This window comes from Sorghum bicolor, chromosome 2, assembly GCF_000003195.3.
Source record: "Sorghum bicolor cultivar BTx623 chromosome 2, Sorghum_bicolor_NCBIv3, whole genome shotgun sequence".
Taxonomy (NCBI): Eukaryota; Viridiplantae; Streptophyta; class Magnoliopsida; order Poales; family Poaceae; genus Sorghum; species Sorghum bicolor.
In genome coordinates this window covers 5732616-5754829 of record NC_012871.2, presented here as the reverse complement: position 1 = coordinate 5754829, position 22214 = coordinate 5732616, and the positions used below count along the sequence as shown (strand labels likewise).

The 22214-nt window shown below is 42.3% G+C and overlaps 2 protein-coding genes across 2 annotated transcripts; one reads left to right on the top strand and one right to left on the bottom strand.

The window, feature by feature from the left end:
- On the bottom strand, positions 13812-16787 carry LOC110432452. The gene is made up of 4 exons (XM_021452905.1): positions 16476-16787; positions 16268-16387; positions 16101-16172; positions 13812-14248 (listed from the first exon to the last, which is right to left on the bottom strand). Exons 1-4 carry the CDS (start codon positions 16569-16571, stop codon positions 14213-14215), a joined length of 324 nt encoding a protein of 107 aa, XP_021308580.1. The 5' UTR covers positions 16572-16787; the 3' UTR covers positions 13812-14212.
- Positions 18503-21487, top strand: LOC8075031 (protein Rf1, mitochondrial). Its single transcript, XM_002461535.2, has 3 exons — positions 18503-18556; positions 19291-19526; positions 19603-21487. The coding sequence occupies exons 1-3, from the start codon at positions 18503-18505 to the stop codon at positions 21485-21487; spliced, it is 2175 nt and encodes a 724-aa protein (XP_002461580.2).

Sequence of the window (22214 nt, the reverse complement as noted above, 5' to 3'; positions counted from 1 at the left end):
TTTGATTTACTTTGTGCAGCACTGGGACTATAAACTTGTATCATATGATATGGATTGCAAGGAACTGCATAATCTCTGCACTGTCGGATGTGACTATGGGTCTATTACTCCTTATGTTCCCTATTTCTCAGAGACACCAGTGCTATCAAAGAGGGCGCCATGAAAGAAGGCACTATCAAAGAATGCACTATGTTATCGCTTCCAACTTTGATACATCTGCAAGAATTAGATCATGCATATTTTGGTGCTTGGATGTGCTTGTTCTCGTGTTTTTAGTCCAATTAACACTGGAAGGCTATTGTTTCCATGCATGTAATAAGCTAACTTCATATGCTAGTTGTCTGAAGGACTGCAGTTTCTTACCAAACTTATGATGTTTTGCATTCAAGTTGAATGCTTGCTCCCTTTTGTATTCCTGAATTATAATTTTCTCTCCTTTTTTTTCTTGGCCTTACTATCATGTGCTTGTCAACTGTCATTTTTAGTTTCATTCGTCAGAATATGTTTACTTATGCTGAATATGAGTAAATGTAGCTTCCAGATATGACGAGCAATGCATGGTATTACTAAGTTTAAAACTGTAAGTACGTTCTTCCTTGTTAACATCAAATAAGCTGCCTGGTGGATTAAATGGTGTTCGAAACCCATTCATCAACCAAGAAAATCATAGATATTGTATACCGTAAATGAGACACCTGGGCCAAATTAGCTCTAGCTGATAGGCGCCCATATATGTGATTGGCCCATTTTCCATCTATATTTATTTATACTTTTTTTAGAATAACAAAACCATATATTATTTCATCATAAATTAAAAAAAAAATCTTCACCAGCATCCAACAATGTTTGAGACTCATTCAAACAAAATATTGTCACATAGTAGATCTGTTCTATCTCATCACATAAAGCCACAGCCCACAGTAAGCTACCCTTGCAAAATATTAGCTGGACCATACAGAGGGCAATCAACAAAAACAGCAAAATGGTTCTCCTGATTCTAGTCTATCTACTGGTAACTGGTTGTCCATGTGCCTACCAAAGCACTCATTCGATTATCATGTACTAACACGTGCTTGATCACTCATGAATCATGATGCTCACAAAAGAAGTGTCTATGGCAAAGTTTTTTTTTTTGAGGGTCAACGGGGGGGAGGCGATCCCCACCTGTAAAACAATTTTATTTTAGCCTGAAACGGCTCGTAGGTTTGAGATTACAGAGTGGAGCACAGCACAGTTGGTCAGCAACAACATGTTGTTGTTGGTGCACAAACGAACACACACGCAAACACTTTAGCCTTGCCCGGCTCTAGCCATTTCTAGGACAGCACACCAACGATCGACGACTTGTTTCTTCCTTGCCGGGGTCTATGGCAAAGTCTTTCACATGAACACTTTAGATAGAAATTAATGGCCTAATAAGTTTCACATTCAGTTCCATGCGAGTACCAACCCATGATAAAAATGCTAAGCTAAATATATCTGCATGTTAACAACAGCAGGAGCAGCAGAACAAATGCTTCAAGTACGACATAAGCAAACTCCAGCTACTTGCATGTCTTCTCCATGGTCCTCTGGGTCTTACGAGAACGTTGCAATTCCTTCAGCTCTTGCCTTCAAGAAACACAACAGTGTAAAGGAAATAAAAATACGATGCGGCTCCTATGGCCCTGTATAATCATCTAGATTCTTTTCATAGACAGCAAGAGAATTCAAAGCATCATCCAAACCTTTCTCAAGCATAGCAAACGCTTTGTCGTCATCCATCCCTGCACCTAGCAAATCAGAAGCTTTCACACAGGTCTTCATACCTTTACGCACCAATGCCAACTGTTTAACCGAATTGTTTGATGCTCCAACCACAGACTTGACCTACAATGTAGATGATATGACAATGTGAATGTAAATTAATTATTCAAAATTTTCTTAAAATATGAACCTTTAAGAAATATAAATACTAATGGTACTAGTTCAATACTGAATTTAGTAACACTAGGAGCTCAAAGATTGCAAAATGAAATCCATCACCACTCACTCCATTGTTTATTAAGCACATACAGGATGAATGTCACCAACTAACTTTTGGTCAAATATACAAACATCATAACTGCACCTTTGCAGGGGCTAAGATAGAACACTGGGACAAAAAAAAAGTGTTCCAGTTTCAGATTTCCTGCATGGAAGGGACAAGACAGAATACAAGCAAGAACCATTGAACTGATATTATATCATGCATAGCCATTCATTAATATATGTAAATGTTAGATCTGATGAGCCATCAAACTCCAAAGCTTGGATAAACGATTCTGATACACAGCACATCAAACTCAGAGCAAAATCCAATTAGTTACTGAGGAAACAACTAGATCTAGGAAATCTTAGTAACTGCTCTTTCTTTTCTAGTGTCAACAGCAACCGCAGGGTGCATAGAATAAGTGGATATGGAGACCCTCTATGCCAATAGAAAATGTTGAAGATTTCAAAATAGCAGCTTATTTAATTAGTCTGTATCTAACTTCACAGAAAGTTCTAGTCAATTCGAAAGCACATAATAGAAAAGTGCCAGGACAAGTAGTATTTGATGTTTGCCTGTTTCAGATACTGACATGTGTGGTGATCAATTGGTTGCTGTGGTAGCGGCAGCGCACAACCCTAGAAAAAGTGCAAAAGCCGCAGGTACAGTTAGCGTTCACAACAATGGTACACCAGCTAAGACACCAAAGTTGTTTTTACCTTGCTTGAATAGTATCGGATCAGTGATGGCACCTGAGGTGGTGAGGGCTGTATCTGCACGCGTTGCCTGCCCGGGAGGTTGGAAGCAGCACTGATGGACAGGAGAGGGGAGGAAAGCTGTTGTTTCGACACAATACAATACATCAGTGGCACTGCACATAAAAGGTCTCTGGATTTGCTTGCTAAAGCCCACGGCAAGGGAAAAAAATATTTGGTTTTCCAATTTTGCTTAGCATTGGACTTAAATGCTTCAACACCATTCACGTAACCTTTGTTGTTATATGAACCCAACAAAACAACAAAAAATAAAACACTGACACTGCAGTGCTGCTACGATGTTGAAATTGACATTCACTACAAGAATCCTGCTAATCCATGACGAAATATTTCCGTCACGGATCACCAAAAATCCGTCACAATATAGTATCTGTGACGGTTTTAGATATCGTCATGGATTGAGCGTCATAGATTAACCTCAGTGACGGTTTTCCCAAAACCGTCACAGAATAACAGAATCCATGACGGTCTTAAACCGTCATAGAACAGCCCAAAGCCCAGTCCAAGCCCAATATTTGTGACGATTCTAAACTGTCATGGATGAAATACCACATCATTTTGGATGCTTACATGGATGATGACATGGATGCTTATGTCACCATCTTGCTCACATGTTTTATTTATTTTAAGAGATATTAGCTCATTTCTTAAGAGACTAAAATCAAAGGTGGTCCATTTATTGAATGACAAATATCAAGATGATAATAATTTCTTATCGCACTCACATGGATATTACAACCATTTGGAAGAATTTGTTTATGTATACAAAGATACAAAGATGCCATTTACACACAATTTAGAAAAACACTAAGTCATACTGGCAACATTGTCTATCCACCATGCAGCAATAAGCAATGCAGCCAACTTGAATGATGTTCCTTCCTTCACTTTGCCAATGTTGTTTATCCACCAATTCTTATTTTGCACTGCCCTCAAGCCTTTCCTGAAACCATGCATGAAAAAAGAAACGTTGAAGCAAATGGAGATTCAGAAAGCTTAACAAATAATATTGCAATGACAAGCCAATATAACACTACCGGTTGGTGAATTATAAATTACAACACAAAAAGCTATTAATTCCTATAAAAAAACTAGTGCATCTATTAAATAGTCTGGCAGCTATTTCATTAAGAAAAAGAAATAAATGCAAGTCACATATACACGAAAATACATTCTCATAGTCAGTGCAGCTAGAGAAATACATGATTTACCAAGGAAACATCAGTTTTGACTTATCGTAGCAAACAAATACATACCAGTTGAAGTAGAAACTAGCAAACTGAGTTTTCTAAAATCTCAGTTTCCACCCTTGCTTTCTCAATGTCTGCTCAAAATAAATGCTACTGTTAACACCTGTAATAGATATACTATTCAAAAATTTCCAGCACACTAATAATATATGATTATTTAAAAGTGATACCTTGCGAATGCAGATAGTTGATAGACAGTGATACTCAATTTGGTCAATTCAAAACTACTCATACTAATCTGCAATGTAGTAACCATTCACAGAACACAGTGATACTCAATTTGGTCAATTCATAAATACTCTTACTATGAATTCAGAAATACTCCTACTAATCTGCAATATAGTAACCATTCACAAAAATTCTGATCTTTAAAAACTAAACATTCACAGAAATTCATGCATAACACATTCTAGCAAGTAGAAAACTATAAGGATAAGAATTATTATCTGCATACTAGTAGAGGAAGCCACTGCTGGATAAGACGATTCACCTGTTCTTAGCGTACTAGTAGAGGAAGCCTGCTGGATAAGACGATGAGCACGACCTTGGCATTGCAAAGCACCGAGAGCTCATAGGTGCCATTGCGACACTTGCAGAAGGTGACATGATGGTTCATCGTGTTCTCGATGCACTTTATGTCAACCTTGCCCCTCCCCAGCTTGCGACATTTCAGATCCAGTCGTCAGGTAGCAAGCCAAGCCTCGGGATCCAGCCACCAGAGCGCCCCAGCACACGAGATCCAACCACCGTCGTCGTGTGCGTGTCAAGGCAGAGGAACCCAAGCAGTGCCTGGATCTGCCACTTGCACACCTGATTTCCACCATGCTGGACGCGCCCCCGTCACATACGGCCTGAAATTCCTCCACTGACGCCACGACCTTTGTGCCACTGGGACCTTGTGCAGTTGTCGCTGGTTGGGTGAGGGTGAGAGGGATGACTAGGGTGGGGAGCTGCCACCGGTGTTCGCCGGTTAGGTGGAGGTGAGGGTGACGATTGTGGCAGCGAGCTGCCGCCGGTGTCCTTGGGATAGGGGTGCCGTGGGTGAGAAGGGAGGCAATAGGGAGGTGCGGCGGCTGGTGGAGAGGAGGGGGAGGGCCGAGAGAGGAAGCCGGGTGGTGGGGTTAGGGTAATGCGCCTCGTTTATATATGCGAACATGTATTGGGTCCTGGGTTGGATATCCATCGGGGTGGGATGTGTATTACTAGTGGTGGTTCATATTTTAGTGACGATCTCCAAATCCATCATAAAGAATCCGTCACAGATTAAGAGGTTTTTTGTAGTGATTGTCAGGCATTACAAATCTTGAAATTAGCATTACAATCATAATCGCAAAAGCAACAATGAACCAAAAGAGGTTATGAGTGTGTTTGGTTGCCTGCATAAAGGCCTAGCCAGGTTTGTGGAATGCAACCTGGACTTGTTTGGATGGCTGAATGGTCTGCTAGCCAAGCTCCAGTAAGCCCAAATTGAAGGATTTGGGTGGCTTGCTGGAAACCGCCGATTTGGCCGTTCCCCGCAAGCCTGGCTAGCAGAATCATGCATTGGCAGCTAGTGCTCTTCCCAGTATTATTAGGCAAGCCTAACTAGTACTAGCCAGTGTCAGCTAGTGCTCTTCCCAGTATTGTTAGGCAGCACAATCATGCATCAATATGTACTTCTTAGGTCAATCCACTGCATCATACCACCCAACATAATTAGGTTAAGCAAAACTATGACAAACCATTTACATGTTCCAATTTAAATCCAATCAAGAGCTGCAAAGACCAAACAAGGCCACCACTAGAGGTATACAAGGCAAGCATGATCTAGAGAATTAGTCATAAGTGAATACAGAAACTTGCTCAGGTTCTGAACTTCCAATTAACAAATGTGAGCTAATAATTGAAAAGTAAATTCTGAAGACTCCAGATCATTGTTTTTGCAATAATGATAGCATAAGAAAATCCAGATCCTTCCCAATTTGGGATCACAGTAAGGGCTTGTTTGGATGCATCCTCCTCAATCCACGTGCCAACACAAATGGATAAAGGTTGATATGGTGCATCCAAACAAGACCTAATAAGCAAGAAAAGTTCCCAGACCAATGTGTGTTCCCTCCCGCTCCCAGAGACCAGCCTCTGGTTTTGTAAGGCCGAATCCCAGCCTGGTCCTAATCCCAGCTCTAGTCCCAGATTCACTGGAATGCACCATCTCATCGTAAACATAGTACGTTTTGCTTTTGCATATTCCAATTCCCAAGTCTAACTCCTGGTCGTAGTTTAAAGAGAATTTGTGGATTACCTACAGGGACTCTTTGCATCAGAATTTTCTGTCAGTGGATTAAAGGTAGTATCGTTCATTAGAGAGTTACATTTACCTCCATGGTGTTTCTGATTATCTTGAATACTCAGGAGAACTGCGCATCATTGAACTAGGAACAAGTATACATAGAGTTCAGAAACATCCTCACACACCCCCACTCATTCAGATATAAAATGAGCATGCCCGAAGCAAGGAAAAGCACAACCAACGCATAACCATGCATGTTCAAACCAAGACTTTACCATGAACTCAGACAGGCCAATCCTTTTGCCCAGGCCATGGACCAAAGCTGTGACTCATCTTTAGTAGCCAGCATGGCAATTCCATAGGTTTCAGTATATAATTTGTCATCATGTTGTAGGGCAGGTCCATTCAAACAAACTCAATGGAATCTGGCACACACAGTACAAAACATATATTGTTTGAATTCAATAGATCCCTTATCAATCCAAACATATTCAATAGGGTCAGGCACAAATACAATCATAACTGACTGTCATAATCATAGCTGCAGTAACAATCTTTTAGCTTTAGATCTCACTAATGGGAGCATCATTGGAGCAGCCACCCTTGCAAAACATTAGCTGGACCGTACAGAGACTTGAGGCATTTATATGTACTCTTATACTAGCCACTGGATTATCTATAAGGGCATGCCAAAGCACCCATTTGACCCTCATCTACTAGTGTGTGCTCAAGCACGCATCCATGCTCGCAAAGGTTACTGTTTACAACAAAATCTCTCACTGAATATAACAGAGAGATGACCTGAAATTCTGAATTTAGTTCTAGATAAAAATGAACTCAGAATGACCCTACGTAGTACTCTAGATAAAGATGCTAAACTACCAGTAGTAGTAGTAGAAGACATGTTGCAAGCACATTAGCGGCAGTTCCAAACTTCCAGTGCTAAACATCCACGAGTCCCTGGGATCCCATCCAAGCTGGAATACTTTCCTTGGCATTCTTCCTCAGTGTCTTCACAGTCCCGAAACTGTCCGACAATTTCTTCAACCTCTGCCTTTCAATAACAATGTAGACAAATCATTTGTGTCACTAGTATGTGTGGATCATAAAACAATCAAGAATACATTGTCAGCTCCTTTACCTCAACATCTTGATACCATCTTCCACTTCTTTACACAACAACCTATGATGTTCCCGAGTAGCAAGTGTGAAGTCCTCACAACTTCCAATAGCTTTAACAGAATCACCCAGCACCTTTTCACAAATATCATTAGCTTTCAAAAAGTCATCCATTCCATGATCAAACATAAAAGAAGCTTTATAATCCAACCCGTCTTCTAATAAGTGAACAGCTATCTCTAAGGTCTTAAGGGCTTCGTTCATCATTTCAATTTGCTCCATCAAGTCATTCATTGCTTTATCCAAAAACCACAGCATAAAGGCACCATGCTGACTGTATTGTCTACCCTACAAATTTGTCAAATAAAGAAGATTAGAGGTCAATAATGTGAAATGCAACGTTATTTTCATACTCATGTTAAAAGAGGGGCATCCATGTAATCTAAATTTTACTAGTTCAATGCTGATGTATGTCGGTAACACTAGAAGCTACAATCCAAAAAAGACACCAAAGAAATTCTTTCTCCACTTCTTTCCCCAGCAACTGTTTTTCTAATGTCAGGTTATCAAAATATCAACAGCTCTACAACTCTAGGTTTAAGCCCATTTTATTACTAAAGTATCTTAGTTCTATGTGCTATCATCTGCTAAATGCAAAGAGTAGGGGGGAAACAGAGCCTCATTCATCATCTTTTTGCAAGTTAATAGAGCAGTGCACTACCTCATATAACCTCCAGATTTGTATCCAATTTGAAACCATAAGCAAGAAAACTGCCAGGCCTAGCACTTTCAGATACCTCATCGACTGGGGATCAATAAGTTTTCTCGGTGGTGGCAAAACATTCCCCTAGCAAAATATGCAGCACCGTCAAGTATGATTAACGATGGAAGAAATGGGACACCAGCTCTGTCACCAAACTAAATATTTACCGTGCTTGAGAATTGGCAGATCAGGGACGGCACCAGGAGCTGCATGCAGCGGCTGCCTGGAAGGATGGTGCTGATGGCAGCACTGGCCTGTATAGGAAAATGAAGCTGTTGTTGGAAGTAGGAAGATATAATCAGTAGTGGTAGCATGAAAGCTTAGTTTTTCCAAGTATGTTTGTGGTATTGGTAGCTGCAACCTGGGGGGAAGCAACAATTCAGTATGTTAGTATTTCCCATTACTTATTTGGTACAGGCACAACTGTTTTTAGATTTTCTTTACAACACATTTTCCATTTTACTTTTATCAAGCCAACATAACAGCCAGCAAGAAAAGCACTGCCCATCATAATGGAGGACTAAACATAGTGCAATCAGCATTAGTATCAAGAGATAAAGTTAAAGAATCTAATTAGATATTCTGATTTCTGAAATGAGCATCGCTATCAAAAACAGCAATGAGACGATGGTGTAACAATTTCAGCCAGTCAGTGCCACGTAATTATACTTTCCAAAGTTACTATGCACAACCATCAGTCTGGCAGCTCTCTGTGCTCATATAATCCACTCTTAAAATTTCTTATTCACAGCTAATTCAAAAGCAGCAAATGAGGCTACATCAAGAGCTACCGAATGCCAGTGTGTACAAATTTCGACAGCGAACTCCAGGTCACCGATAATTAGGAGATTTGAAAACTGACTGATTTAGTGAGCTGTAAAATTACACGATGCAAGCCAAAGCCAACGGATTTAAAATAAAGTAAAAGATTCGACATTCGCTCCAGATTCAGTTTCAGTACCAACTACCAAATAGCAGCAGACCATATTCTGAGTATCAAGCAAGCTAGACTACAAAAGAAATTCCCAAGCGAAACTGTGCAAAGCACTCGCCTTATGGAGACGGCACGTCGCCTGGCGGTGAGCCGGTTGCCGCGGTGCTGGCCGAACGCATCCCTAGAAACGCGTCGTCAGAATCAGGAACGCATCCGTGGCGCACGGGGAGGGAACTCTGCACTCTGCAGACACCTGAACCGATGAAAGGTGCAGCCTTTACCTCGCTAGCGTAGAGGCGGAGCATGGACGGCACCGACGACGCACAGAGCCGACCGCGGCGAACGCCCGGGAGCACACCGGCGGCGGTGACGGCGCGTCTGTAGCAGGGTGCAGGATGGAGGGTTGAGCAACCGGGCGCCGCGGCACAAAAGCAAAGAAATTGCTGCTGCGTGCGTCTCGTCTCGTACGTACCTTGGAGTACGACGTCATCGACGCCGGAATCAGTGGCGCCAGCGTCGCTGCCCGGCGGCGCGGAAGGAGGCGGAGGACGGCGGCGGCCATGGTCGTCGGCTCGCTGCGCGCGTGCGGAGGCCGGAGGCGCCGAGGTGGGGTGGGGGGTTTTGCTCCTGTGGAATGGAAATGCCACACTCTGCTGCTCCAGTCGGTTCGCATTCGCAATGCCAATCCCAATCCCACTCGCTCGAACTCAACCGCTCCCCCTCCTCTTTGTTGCGGGTTTTGGTTGGGTTTTTAGAGATATTTCGGTTCACACTTTAGACTTCAGATTCAGATTTCAGAGGGGGAAAGAGAAATTTTAGAAGCTCCCGCGTGCGCGTTTTAATAACCAACAAATTGGAGAGATGGAGATGTGACTGGCTGGACACGCAAAAGAATTGGAACGATTGGACTCTCTTTTGGGTAAAAATTGCCCCCTCCGTCCTAAAAATAAGTGTGTTTTCGTTTTCAAACATTTTTAATTTTAACCAAATATATAAAAAAATATAATATTTATAGTACATAATTAGTATTATATTAGATAGATTTTTAAATCTATTTTTATAATAAACTTATTTAAAGATATAAATGTTGCTAATGTTTTTTTTAATCGAGACAAACTTGATAAAGTTTAACCGGCATGAATATTATAGCAACACTTATTTTAGGGTGGAGGGAGTACATGTTTCTCATAGAATTATTTAAGGTTAGATCAAATTTGTATAAAAACACATTAAAATTTATCATACTAAATAAATATCATCACACAAAGTAGTGCTGCTGATCGGTTTGAACGAACTTCACAGAAACCAACACAAATAACTGATCAATCATCCATTCAAAAATGAGCAATTACGATCACATCCTTACAGAGACATACCCCCATACCAGCAGCTGCAACAGCAGTAATTTCATAGCTGTTTGTCTGTCCAATAACAGCGGAATGGCCACCCTTGCAAAATATTAGCTTGGCCATACAAAGAATTACACTAACCAGTTCAAACTTCAAACGGCACACTTGCACCGAGTACCAAAAGAGAACGATCTTAAAACGCTACATCCAGTTCCATCTATTCAGAGTCCGACTCCATGGACACTAATTAGATATGGATGTTATGCAAGGAGTTTCACAATGATCATCACTGAAAGAACAAAACCAAAACACATTCCAGATGCAACTGCGGTAGTGCCCTTGAACTTTGACAACTCGTTAAGCTTATTCTTTAGGATTAAAAGAGAGGTCATAAGACCCACCCCTAAAACCTTCTTCCTTATCTTCAGGGTCATAAACAGTGCTACTGCATCGTTCAACTCATTGTCTGCCAAGAAAAACACGGGAAAGCATATGTGTGACTGATATAGTGATATGTACGGACCATAAATCAAATAAAGAACACATTGCAAACCCTTTACCTTATGACTTTGGTAGCATATATCAATTCTTTATTTCTTTATGAAACATCTGAATCTGTTGCAGAATATCCTTTGACAATGCATTACTAGTACAGAGGGCTCCAGAAAAGTCGTCCAGTGATTTCTCATAGACAGCAAGAGCTTTGAATGTCTTCCAATCCATTCTCAAACATAGCAACACTTTTCTCATTCCACCTGCCACTTAATAAAGCAGTAGCTTTCTTACAGTTGCCCAAGGCTTCAACTAGAATATCAGACTGTTTCTTGACTTTCTTCAAGTCCTCTAGTAGTCCAATCAGGAACTTTTCACCCTACAGTTTGATAAAAGCAAAGATAAACTCATTCAATTATTGTGGATAGTTCATTGACTCATTCTAACTCTAACCAATTAGAATAAGTTGGTAATGCTAGAAACATTCATAACAAATGGAATACTTAAATTTGAACCAAGGTCGAAATATTAACTAGCCAGTTTCTGGCACAGCTTCGAAGAACATGCAACAAAGATAATATGTCATTGTGCCTGGCAGAAATAATCAATTTACAGTTGGAGGATAGTGTAACACTCGAGAACTATCTTAAGGTGGTCTAGAGTTAAGTATTCTAAGAAATCTCAGTCATCCATAGACCATAAACAATAAATAACATGTCTGAGCCGTGAGCCAAATAAAAAGTATACCAGCTACACACTGTAAATACACCACAGCAGAAAAGGAATGGTGTCAAGGGCCTTAACTAACCCTTCCTACTTGATCAGTGCAAAAGCTGAGTAAAAGGGCATCATACCATCATCCTGTCAAAATGAAGTCACACCAAGGTTGGGTTCAGATTCAAACTAGTTCTATAGACTATAGAGTTCTGAGAAGTCTGAACAAAAAACTAATGCACTGTAATCAATTAATACAAATGAAAAGTTTTTGTTGGAATTGAAATAATCTCATATTTTGGTTATATGAATAAGCATTCAAACATGATGAATTTGAAAGGATGTGTAATATACTAGTCACGTGCATTCTCGCAAGATAATTAACTAAAATAGGCTCAACATAATACACATTACACGAACATCATATTAACCACTTTGCAGGACGGAATAATAATCCAATGTCTTGTTCCGCATATGAATGTCAATTAAACACAATCCTGCCTTCTTAATTATCATTGTAACATGTGTGACCTCTTAGCCCTTTAGATATAATAGGTTAAATCAAATCCATCACTCCTTTCTCAACACTCAAGTGGAGGGAGGGGAGAATACTCTTGGCTTGGCAAGGTATCATCCCTACAGCTGAATCTCCTTTCATGTTTATATCAAAATCATTCCCCAATTGTCATTTGTGTCCAGCACAATGCACAAAAAAAAAGAAGAAAATAGAAATACAACTAAACTAAAACGTTATCATGATATCCGTCAATAACAGGCACCTTCTAGCTGTGGCGCGCCATCCACCAAATACAAGCATCTTTTAGCTCTGGTGCACCATACTGCCAAATTTGACGAGTTCCACATCACTTTCATCAGGTTAATTGTGTATTCTGATTCGCACACTAGTTCAAAAGCAGCAATGGACCAATGAGGATGCAAGTAGGCCAACTTGATGACAGTAATTGCTCCTATACCAATGTCCAAAAAGGTCCAAAACCTCTAGGATGCAGAGAACAATAGGGAAACAAAAACTAACTGAAGCAGTGAGCTCCAACTTATCTACTACACTACAACCAACCAAGAGACTACTGACTTCCAAAAAGGTCCCAACAGCTACTCATCCCGATTCCCATTCCCACTCAAATTCAAGCTATGAGTTCAGACATCCAGGCTCTGGTTCATTATTTCTACTCCCTCCTCCAAAAAGGAATACAGTTCTATGTATAGGATTATTGTTAGTTCAACCTTGTAAATTTTGATAAATTTGTAGAAAATAATATTATCATTTGTATCTTCAAACAGGTTTACTATAAGAATATATTCTATAATGTTTAATGTTATTTGTTTAATATCATAAATGTTACTCCATCCATTCTAAATTATAAAGTTGTTCTGACTTTTGTAGATACATAGTTTTTGTTATGCACCTATATATACACTATGTTTAGGTTCAAATTAAAAACTCTGTACCTAGAACAACTAGAATGACTAATAATTTGGAAACAGAGGAAGTATTACTTTTGTATATTAGTCAAAGAGTAAAATGCACCATTAGTTTTCTGGTCTGTGCGAGGATCCTTTCAAATCAACTAGACCAAACCAAGAGTCTTCCTTTGACCACTCTATATATGTTCAACCAAGGTAATCCAAATAATCCCCGAGTACTAGTGAATAGAATTAGTTAAATACAAGATAGTTTGATTGTGATTAAATTTGGATTTGTGTTTTTTAGTACGGAAGTAGTAGTGCATAATTTTAAGGGCGGATGCATGCAAGAGGGTGTGTTTTTACTTTTTTTTTCTCAAATGCGCAAAAGATTTGTATATCAGTGTATTAAGAAGAAGAGTTTAAGCAAAGCATACAACGCACATCTATCGAGCGTCGAAGGAGGTCAACCTAACACAGCCAAACGGACTGATTCCTAACAAAGGACCTCTTGTATGGATATTACATAAAAGGAAATAACCAATATCGGCGCAGCTTTGCGACCTAGGAGGTGGCCTTGCGCCTTCGCGGTTGCCTGCATGGCAGAGGTGTCATACATGTTGTGGGTTTTGGTTGGGTTTCTAGATATTTCTCTGGCATATAGTAGCAAATCATCCATTCAAAACACAAGTACGGTCACACCCATACAGAGACATAACATATATACCCATACCAGCAGCTGCAACAGCAGTAAGTAGTTCATAAATAGCCTTTTGTCTGTCTAATAACAGCAGAATGGACGGTGCAGCCATCCTTGCAAAACATTAGCTTGGCTATACAAAGAGTTACCACTAATAACCAGTTCAAGTGCACATTTGCACCTAACACCAAAAGAGAAACGATCTTAAAACGAAACCTTCAGTTCCATTCAGAGTCCAGCTCCATGGACACTACTCTAGATACGGATGATATGCAAGAATATCACATTGATCATCATTGAAAGAGCAAAACACATTCCAAATGCAATTGTGGTGCCCTTGAACTTTGACAACTCGTTAGGCTTCTTCTGGCCCAAATCCACCTCGTTAACCTTGTTCCTTATCTTCATGGTCACAAAAAAGTGCTAGCACATCGATCAACTCTTTTCTGCAAAGGAAAACACAGGGAAACATACATGTGACTAATATGTGCGGACCATAAATCAAATAAAGAACACATTGCAAACCCTCTATCTTGCGAACTTGGTATCATCTATCCATTTTTCGTGAAACATCTGAAGCTTTTGCAGAGTATCCTTTGACAGTGCGTTACTACTACCGAGAGCTCCAGACAAATCATGCAGTGCTTTCTCACGGTCAGCAAGAGCTTCAAATGCCTTCTCCAACCCATTTTTAAACATAGCAACAGTTTTGTTCCCATCCTTCATTTAATAAAGCATTAGCTTTCTTTAAGATTTTCAGGGCTTCAACTAGATTTCTAGTATGTTTCTCCAAGTCCTCTAGTAGTCCTCCAGTCAGAAACCCTACATCCTAAAGTTTGATAAAAACAAAGATAAAAGACAATCTGATCATTTTGAGTAGTTCATCATAACCACTTGGTACAAGTTGATAGTGCTAGAAACATTAATAAAAATGGAATAATCAAATTTGAACCAAGGTTGACACATTAACTAGCCAGTTTCTGGCATGGCTTCGAAGAACATGCAACAAAGATAATATGTCAATGTGCCTGGCAGAAATGTTCAATTTACAGTTGGAGGATTGTGTACACTCAAGGACTATTTTAAGGTACTTTATAGTTAAGTATTTAAAGAAATCTTAGTCATCCATAGACAATAACATGTTTAGTCACAAACTTCATATTAACCACTTTGCCTATGAAGCAATATTCCACTTTGCCCTGTTCCGCATATGAATGTCAATTAAATGCAATCCTGTCTTCTTAATTATCATTTGTAACATGTGTGACCTCTTATCCCTTCAGATATAAATAATAGGTTAGATCAAATCATTACTCCATTCCCAACACTCAGGTGGAGGGAGGGGTGATGACTATTATCCTCTTGGCTTAGCAAGGTATCATCCCTACAGCTGAACCTCCTCCTTTCATGTTTGTTTCAAAACCAATCTCCAATTGGCAATTGCCATTTGTGTCCATTACAATGCACAAGATAGAAAAAATAGAAACACAGCTAAACTAAATCGTTATCATGAACAATTATCCATTGAATACAGGCACCTTTTTGCTGTGGTGTGCCATGCATACTGCCAAATTTGATGAGTTACACGTCACCTTCATCAAGGCTAGTTAGAGATTCTGATTTCCACACCAATTCAGAGGCAGCAATATAATCGGCCAATGAGGCTACAGGTAGACCAACTCGATGAGAGGTTCTTATACCAATACCAATGTCGGAGCAAAAGGTCCAACCTCTAGGATGCAGAGAACAATGGGAATTAACAGAAACTAATTGGAGTAGTGAGCTCCAACTTATCTGCTACAACCAACCAAGAGACTGAACCTGGCATAATCATTCAACTTTTACTGCTTACATTGCTACTTCATAACAGCAAAAAATTCCAAACCTTTTCGGTTCAAAATCACAAGCAAAAAGAGCAATCAGGACAAGATACAGCGAGCACTTGCCTCTTCCTTCACGGTTAGTTACAGATTCTGATTTACACACCAATTCAGAGGAAGCAATATATATAATGGGCCAATGAGACTACCAGTAGACTAACTTGATGACAGTAATTGTTCTTATGCCAATGTCAAAGCAAGGTCCAACCTCTAGGATGCAGAGAACAAGGTGAACTAACAGAAGCAAATTGGAGCAGTGAGCTCCAACTAATCTGCTGCAACCAACCAAAGAGACTGAGAGACTGGCAAAATCACTCAGCTTTTACTGCTTGCATTGCTACTACATACTCGTCCGGTTTAAAATCACAAACAAAGAAGACAATCAGGACAAGATACAGCGAGGAGCGAGCACACTTGCCTCTTCCAGTTCCAGACGCAGCGTCTCCTTGCCGCCGGTCGGTGGTTGCCGTTGTGGCGGCTGCACGCATCCCTAAGGCAGTAGCGAGGTAACCAGTAAAAAGCTGTAGACTTGGTCACAGTATAACGAGGGCCTAATCAGAAGAGCAAAGCCACTATTTTTATTACCTTGCTCGGCTTGCTCGAGTAGTAGCGCAGCAGGGGCGGCACTGAGGCCGGCGACAGCTGTGGGCGGCGCACGTCCAGGAGTCCGGCGGCGGCGGCGGCGGCCAGGAGAGGGGAGCGCGGCTGTACCATGTTGGTGGGTTTAAGCAACCAGGCGAGATTGACGAAGAAGAAAGCAAGAAAAGAAAATTGCGTCACGCGCTCTCCATACCGTAGAGTACCGCCCAGGAAACAGAGGCTGCAGCAGGGCCGGGGAAGGAGGCGCCGCTGCCCGGCGGCGCAGGAGGGCTCGGACTGCGGCGGCCATCGTCGCTGCTGCCTGCTGGCGTGCAGAGGAGGGCAAAGGGGGTTTCTCTTGGCTTCGATTTGATCCGGCGGTGCGCGGTGGTGTCCCTGTGTGACGAACTGACGACCAGAGCAAAGTGGGGAAACCACCCGTAGTCCGGACATGCCGAGTCCTGACGAGCAATTCCTAGTTCCAATCCCACGCAGAGCTCCCATTCCAATTCCCACGGTTTGACCCCACCATTCCACTCTATTTGTTTGAGCTTTTGGCTATTTTTAGACTATGGCCTTGTTCAGTTCCTTATAAATTTTACAAAAACTTTTAGATTTTCCATCGCATCGAATCCTGCGGCACATAAATGAAGCATTAAATATATATTAAAAAAATAAATAATTGCACAATTTGAGCCTAGTTAGTATATATAATTAGATAATATTTGTCAAACAAAAACGAAAATGCTACAGTTTCCATTTTGTAAAAATTCTTAAAACTAAACAAGGCCTATACTATAGCTGCTGGATTGTTCAAAACTCAAACTGCCCCAGAAGCCCCGCAAGCTCACTCAAATTCACAGAGCGACCACAATGTATAAGAAAACCAATGATCCGACCCCGAGGGAAAAAGAATGATGCATTTGGATTTGGCCATGCTCGACAAATATTAAGGTTTCGGTGCGCAGCTAATTAATAATAACTTGATGATACCCTACGTGTTATTACATGAATTTATAGTTACAGTATGTCCATTTTGTCATTTCATGAAACATTATGTATTTTGTGATATGTAAAAGTCAACCGAAATGTGGAAGTTACAAAATTATATGAACTAGTAAACAATAACAAATGCGGTTACGAGACAGCCATAACATTGAAACATGACGCCTCTGTACAAATTGAGAGAGAGAGAGAGGTGAAGCTGTTTTGAAAAGACTTTGGTAAAATAGCTTGACCTGCTGTTGAAAAGAGTGAAATGTCTATACTGTCATTTTTTTCTTCTTTCTCTTTTCTTTATATGCTCTCTGTCTTATCATTTTTTATTTTCTTTTTCGTTTGTTTTCTTCTCTATTTTCTTCTTATCTTTCATCCGAGCTCCTCCATGCTCAATCCTTATCCCTTAATCACCTGGACTACTCTACGCTCCATCGCCAAAAGCTTTGACCTGGAAGAAGCGAGGCCCCCGCCTAGACGCTGTCCAACGGTACCATGGTCCCTGCCCCAATGTCACACTCCGCTTCCACCCCGCACTCTGCTTCTTCATCGAGCAACCACGCCATCTCCCGCCGAGTGACCATGGCCTACCTTTGGATCCAGCGATTGCATCGCCTCATGTCAACCTAGTCGGCGGACATTGGGTGATGGCTCCACTCCAGCTTTACATCACGACGACGGTGAGGTTCAGAGCGGCTCGTGGTACGTAGTGGGGTTTCGACCATGTCTAAACCATGAGGGAGCTTTTTTTTGGGTCGAGAGTGTTCCATTTCGCCCTTGTGGTTGGGCAGGTGGAGGACCATGGGTGGTGGGTGGCCAACCATGGCGGTGACGCCATGGGGTTGCTCAAGGATGGCCCAGGGTGAAAGAGTGGAGGCTATGGATTATCATGGTGCAGCTGGATTAGCTGGCAGAGGCGCGCCATCGAGGAGCTTGCCCCCCTGACCTAGCCTGCCCGCCTCCAATGTCGTCCCTACCGCCTAGTCGACCTTCGTTTCTCCAAACCCTTTTTCTTCTAAGCCTGCCGGAGTTGATGGAAAAAGGGGGTGACACGTGCCATTGAAACCCTAGTCGTCGCCGTCTTATTTGTCGATGCTATCCCCACCGTCTAGTCAGTCTTCATCCCTCCAAACCAGGCCTTCTCTTCTAAGCCCACCGAAGTTGTGGAAAAGAAGGAAGTGGCACGGGTTGCCAAAAACCTAGCCAACGCCGTCTTCTTTGTCGACACGGGCACAAGGCGTAGGCATGTGGGTGCATGGTGGGACGCGACCAGTCCCTTCTTTGACGGCAGCAATAACGGTGGGTTGGGAGGGGGGACGGTGCCGACGAGCAGACTGTAAATTAGCATTTCTATGCGTGCACATGAGAAATAGAGAGATGGCCTTGTTTAGTTTCCAAAAATTTTTAAGATTCTCTATCACATCGAATCTTTGTACGCATGCATGAAGCATTAAATATAAACGAAAATAAAAAATAATTGCACAGTGTAATTTGTGAGGCGAATCTTTTGAGCCTAGTTACTCCGTAATTGGACAATAATTGTCACATATAAACGAAAGTACTACAGTAGCTAAAGCCAAAAAAATTTCGCGAAATGAACAAGGCCATAATACTGAGAATCTTCTCACGATCACTTGAAACCAAAAAAAATCAAAATGCGATGTTTCGTTGATGATATTGAATTCTTTTTTTTCCTTGCATCCAAGAAAACTATTATAAGCGTTAGACGACTTGGAAGCCTCTACGGAACATGTTCTACACCAGAACTCTTCAAGGCAGGTTAGTAGTGCATATCACCTCGTGTGTGTATACAAATACAAATACAAATACACGATCAGCGACGGAGCCAACGGTGGGGCTGGTGGGGCTCCAGCCCCCCTACGGCCGTAGAACCCACGTAGCCCCTCCTTAGCCCCTCCTACAAATTTTTATCATTGATGCTCTTTAAGAAGGGACTGAAGTTATCTTAAGTAGCAGAAGCTTTCCCTAAATATTTTTCTAGATTCGTCATTGTACACGATGCATACGTGTAGGCAGCTTCCATTCGTTCCCAGGCCCCACTCAAGCACGTGGTCAGCCCCCCAACACTCGGCTTCTATTCGTTCCCCCCCACCACTCCACAGAAAGCGTACGCCGCCGCCGCGCTGTGCGGAGTGCGGACCATCCCAGCGCGATCTGCATTTGCCACCGAATCGGAGGCGCGAGACGTGTGGATCCCACCGCCGGCGCCGACCATGTCGAACCGGCCGCGCCCGTCTTGGCTGAAGAAGTTGAAGCGGATCATCGGGCGGCGCCTCCGCTCGGGAAGCCTCAGCGCTTAGGCCGCGCGCCAACTCTGCGACAAGGTGCTCCCGTCGATCCAAATGCGTTCCCCACAGCCGGCCGGTTCGGCAGCGGGGTCGGAGGTACGAAAACCGCCCGTCCTGCGAGCTGGAGCGCTTCATCGGAGAGTGTTTCCGCTCGGGAGACCTTGACCCCGAGGACGCACTCGATCTGTTCGACGAGCTGCTTCCCCAAGCGAGGCAAGGCTCCGTTTATGCCCTCACCCGGCTCCTCACCACTGTCGCTCGCGCCCCAGTCTCCTCCGCCGTGCCCAACGGCCCTGCCCTCGCCGTGTCCATGTTCAACCGCATGGCCCGAGCGGGCTCCAAGAAGGTTGCTCCGACCACAGTTACCTACACCATCCTCATCAGCTGCTGCTGCTATGTAGGCTGCTTGAACCTCGCCTTTGCCGCATTGGGCCAAATCATTAAGACGGGACTGAGGGCAAATGCCATCAGTTTCACGCCTATACTTAGGACCCTCTGTGCTGAGAAGAGGACGAGTGATGCAATGAATATTGTGATCAGATGGACGCCTAAGCTTGGCTGCACCCCGGATGTCTTCTCCTACACCGTACTTCTCAAAGGGCTATGTGACGAGAAGAAATGTGAAGAGGCTGTTGACCTGATCCACATGATGGCTGAGGATGGAGATCACTGCCCACCTAATGTGGTGTCTTATACCACCGTAATCCATGGCTTCTTTAAAGAGGATGAGGTGGGGAAAGCTTACACCCTGTTTTGTGAAATGCTTGATCGTGGGATCCCGCCGGATGTTGTGACTTGCAACTCAATCATTGATGGCCTATGCAAGGTTCAAGCAATGGACAAGGCTGAGGAGGTCCTTCGACAGATGTTTGACAAACATATTATGCCTGACTGCACTACATATAACAGTCTGGTCCATGGATACCTCTCTTCGGGACAACTGAAAGAGGCGGTCAGAATTCTCAAACAAATGTCAAGACATGGGCAACCACCAAATGGTGTTACTTACAGCATGCTGATAGACTGTCTTTGCAAATTTGGAGGGCACACAGAAGCTAGAGAAATTTTGAATTCTATGATTCAGAGCCGTGGAAACCCCAATGTTGCCACCTACGGAGGTCTGCTTCATGGGTACGCTACCAAAGGAGATCTTGTTGAAATGAATAATCTCATAGATTTGATGGTACAGAACGGAGTGCGACCTGATCATCATATCTTCAACATACAGATTTATGCATACGTCAAATGTGGAAGGTTAGATGAGGCAATGCTTACTTTTAACAAAATGCGGCAGCAAGGATTGATGCCAGACATAATCAGCTATGGGACGATGATAGATGGGCTTTGCAAGATAGGCCGGCTGGACGCTGCAATGTCCCAATTCTGTCAGATGATTGATGATGGATTGTCTCCAGATATTGTAGTATTTACTAATCTAATACATGGTTTTTCTATGTACGGCAAATGGGAGAAGGCTGAGGAACTATTTTATGAGATGATGGATAGAGGCATTCGTCCTACTGTCGTTGTCTTCACTACAATGATAGACAAGCTATTCAAAGAAGGAAAGGTTACCGAGGCCAAAACACTCTTTGATTTGATGCCAATTGCTAGTGTAAAACCTAATGTGGTTTCCTACAATGCAATCATTCATGGATATTTCTTGGCTGGTAAACTGGATGAAGTGCTGAAGCTCCTTGATGATATGCTCTCAGTTGGCTTGAAACCCAATGCTGTTACTTTTAATACTTTACTTGATGACATGCTTTCTATGGGCTTGAAACCCGATGTTGCTACCTGTAACACTTTGATTGATAGCTGCTGTGAAGACGGTAGGATAGAAGATGTATTGACTCTTTTCAGAGAAATGTTGAGCAAGGCAGCTAAGACTGACACTGTCACGGAAAATATAATTTCCTGAGTGTTATTTCAGATTGGAAGGACTGGCATTAAGATGGAACTCAACCTGAAGATGACCAAAGGAGGAAAACAGGTTCTTAATCTTAAGTAGGACGTGTTATGTTGCGCTTGTTGGATAAACTAGGTGAACACGAGATTGATCTGGCAACAGCCAGAGGGCAGTTTGCCTGCTATGGCCTTTTGATTGAATTGCAAAAGTGGATCTCGGTTACAAAACCCTTGCCCAATCTCCAGCTCTTATAGGCTGAGGGCTACCTCTTGGATAGGCATATTCTAGAGTAGATTCCTAGTTAACTTGGCTGCCAAGGGTCTTATCTTCTTGACCCCCAAGCAAGCCTATTACAGCCACACAACTGAAACCGAAAAGAAAACAAAACTGCAATGGGCAATACTTAGGCCCTGCTATACTAGATACATGACCAACTGCTATCAGTTCTCCCCCTTGGTCTTGATCTCCTTTGCTGAGATTGCCTCCAGGCCGATCCTTCCCCTGAGCTCTTCAAACTTGGTCTTGCCCAATGCCTTGGTAAGAATGTCAGCCAGCTGATCACCTGTTGAGATATGCTCTGCCTTGATGCTGCCATCCTCCAAGCAGCTTCGAATGAAATGATACTTGATTCTGATGTGTTTGCTGCGCTCATGGAAGACAGGGTTCTTTGCTAAGGCCAGTGCAGACTTGCTGTCAACCTTTAGCTCAACAATATCCACAGATCTTCCAAGTAACTCAG

Excerpts from the sequence above, each read along its gene's own strand:
- LOC110432452 (XM_021452905.1), bottom strand. The coding sequence starts at position 16,571 with ATGGCCGCCGCAGTCCGAGCCCTCCTGCGCCGCCGGGCAGCGGCGCCT. Across the intron at positions 16,388-16,475 it reads TTCCTGGGCGGTACTCTACG|CCGCGCTCCCCTCTCCTGGC; the intron begins GTATGGAGAGCG and ends AACATGGTACAG. Across the intron at positions 16,173-16,267 it reads ACTCGAGCAAGCCGAGCAAG|GGATGCGTGCAGCCGCCACA; the intron begins GTAATAAAAATA and ends CTACTGCCTTAG.
- LOC8075031 (XM_002461535.2), top strand. The coding sequence starts at position 18,503 with ATGTGGGTGCATGGTGGGACGCGACCAGTCCCTTCTTTGACGGCAGCA. Across the intron at positions 18,557-19,290 it reads CTTTGACGGCAGCAATAACG|GCAGCTTCCATTCGTTCCCA; the intron begins GTGGGTTGGGAG and ends GCATACGTGTAG. Across the intron at positions 19,527-19,602 it reads CGCCCGTCTTGGCTGAAGAA|GTGCTCCCGTCGATCCAAAT; the intron begins GTTGAAGCGGAT and ends CTCTGCGACAAG.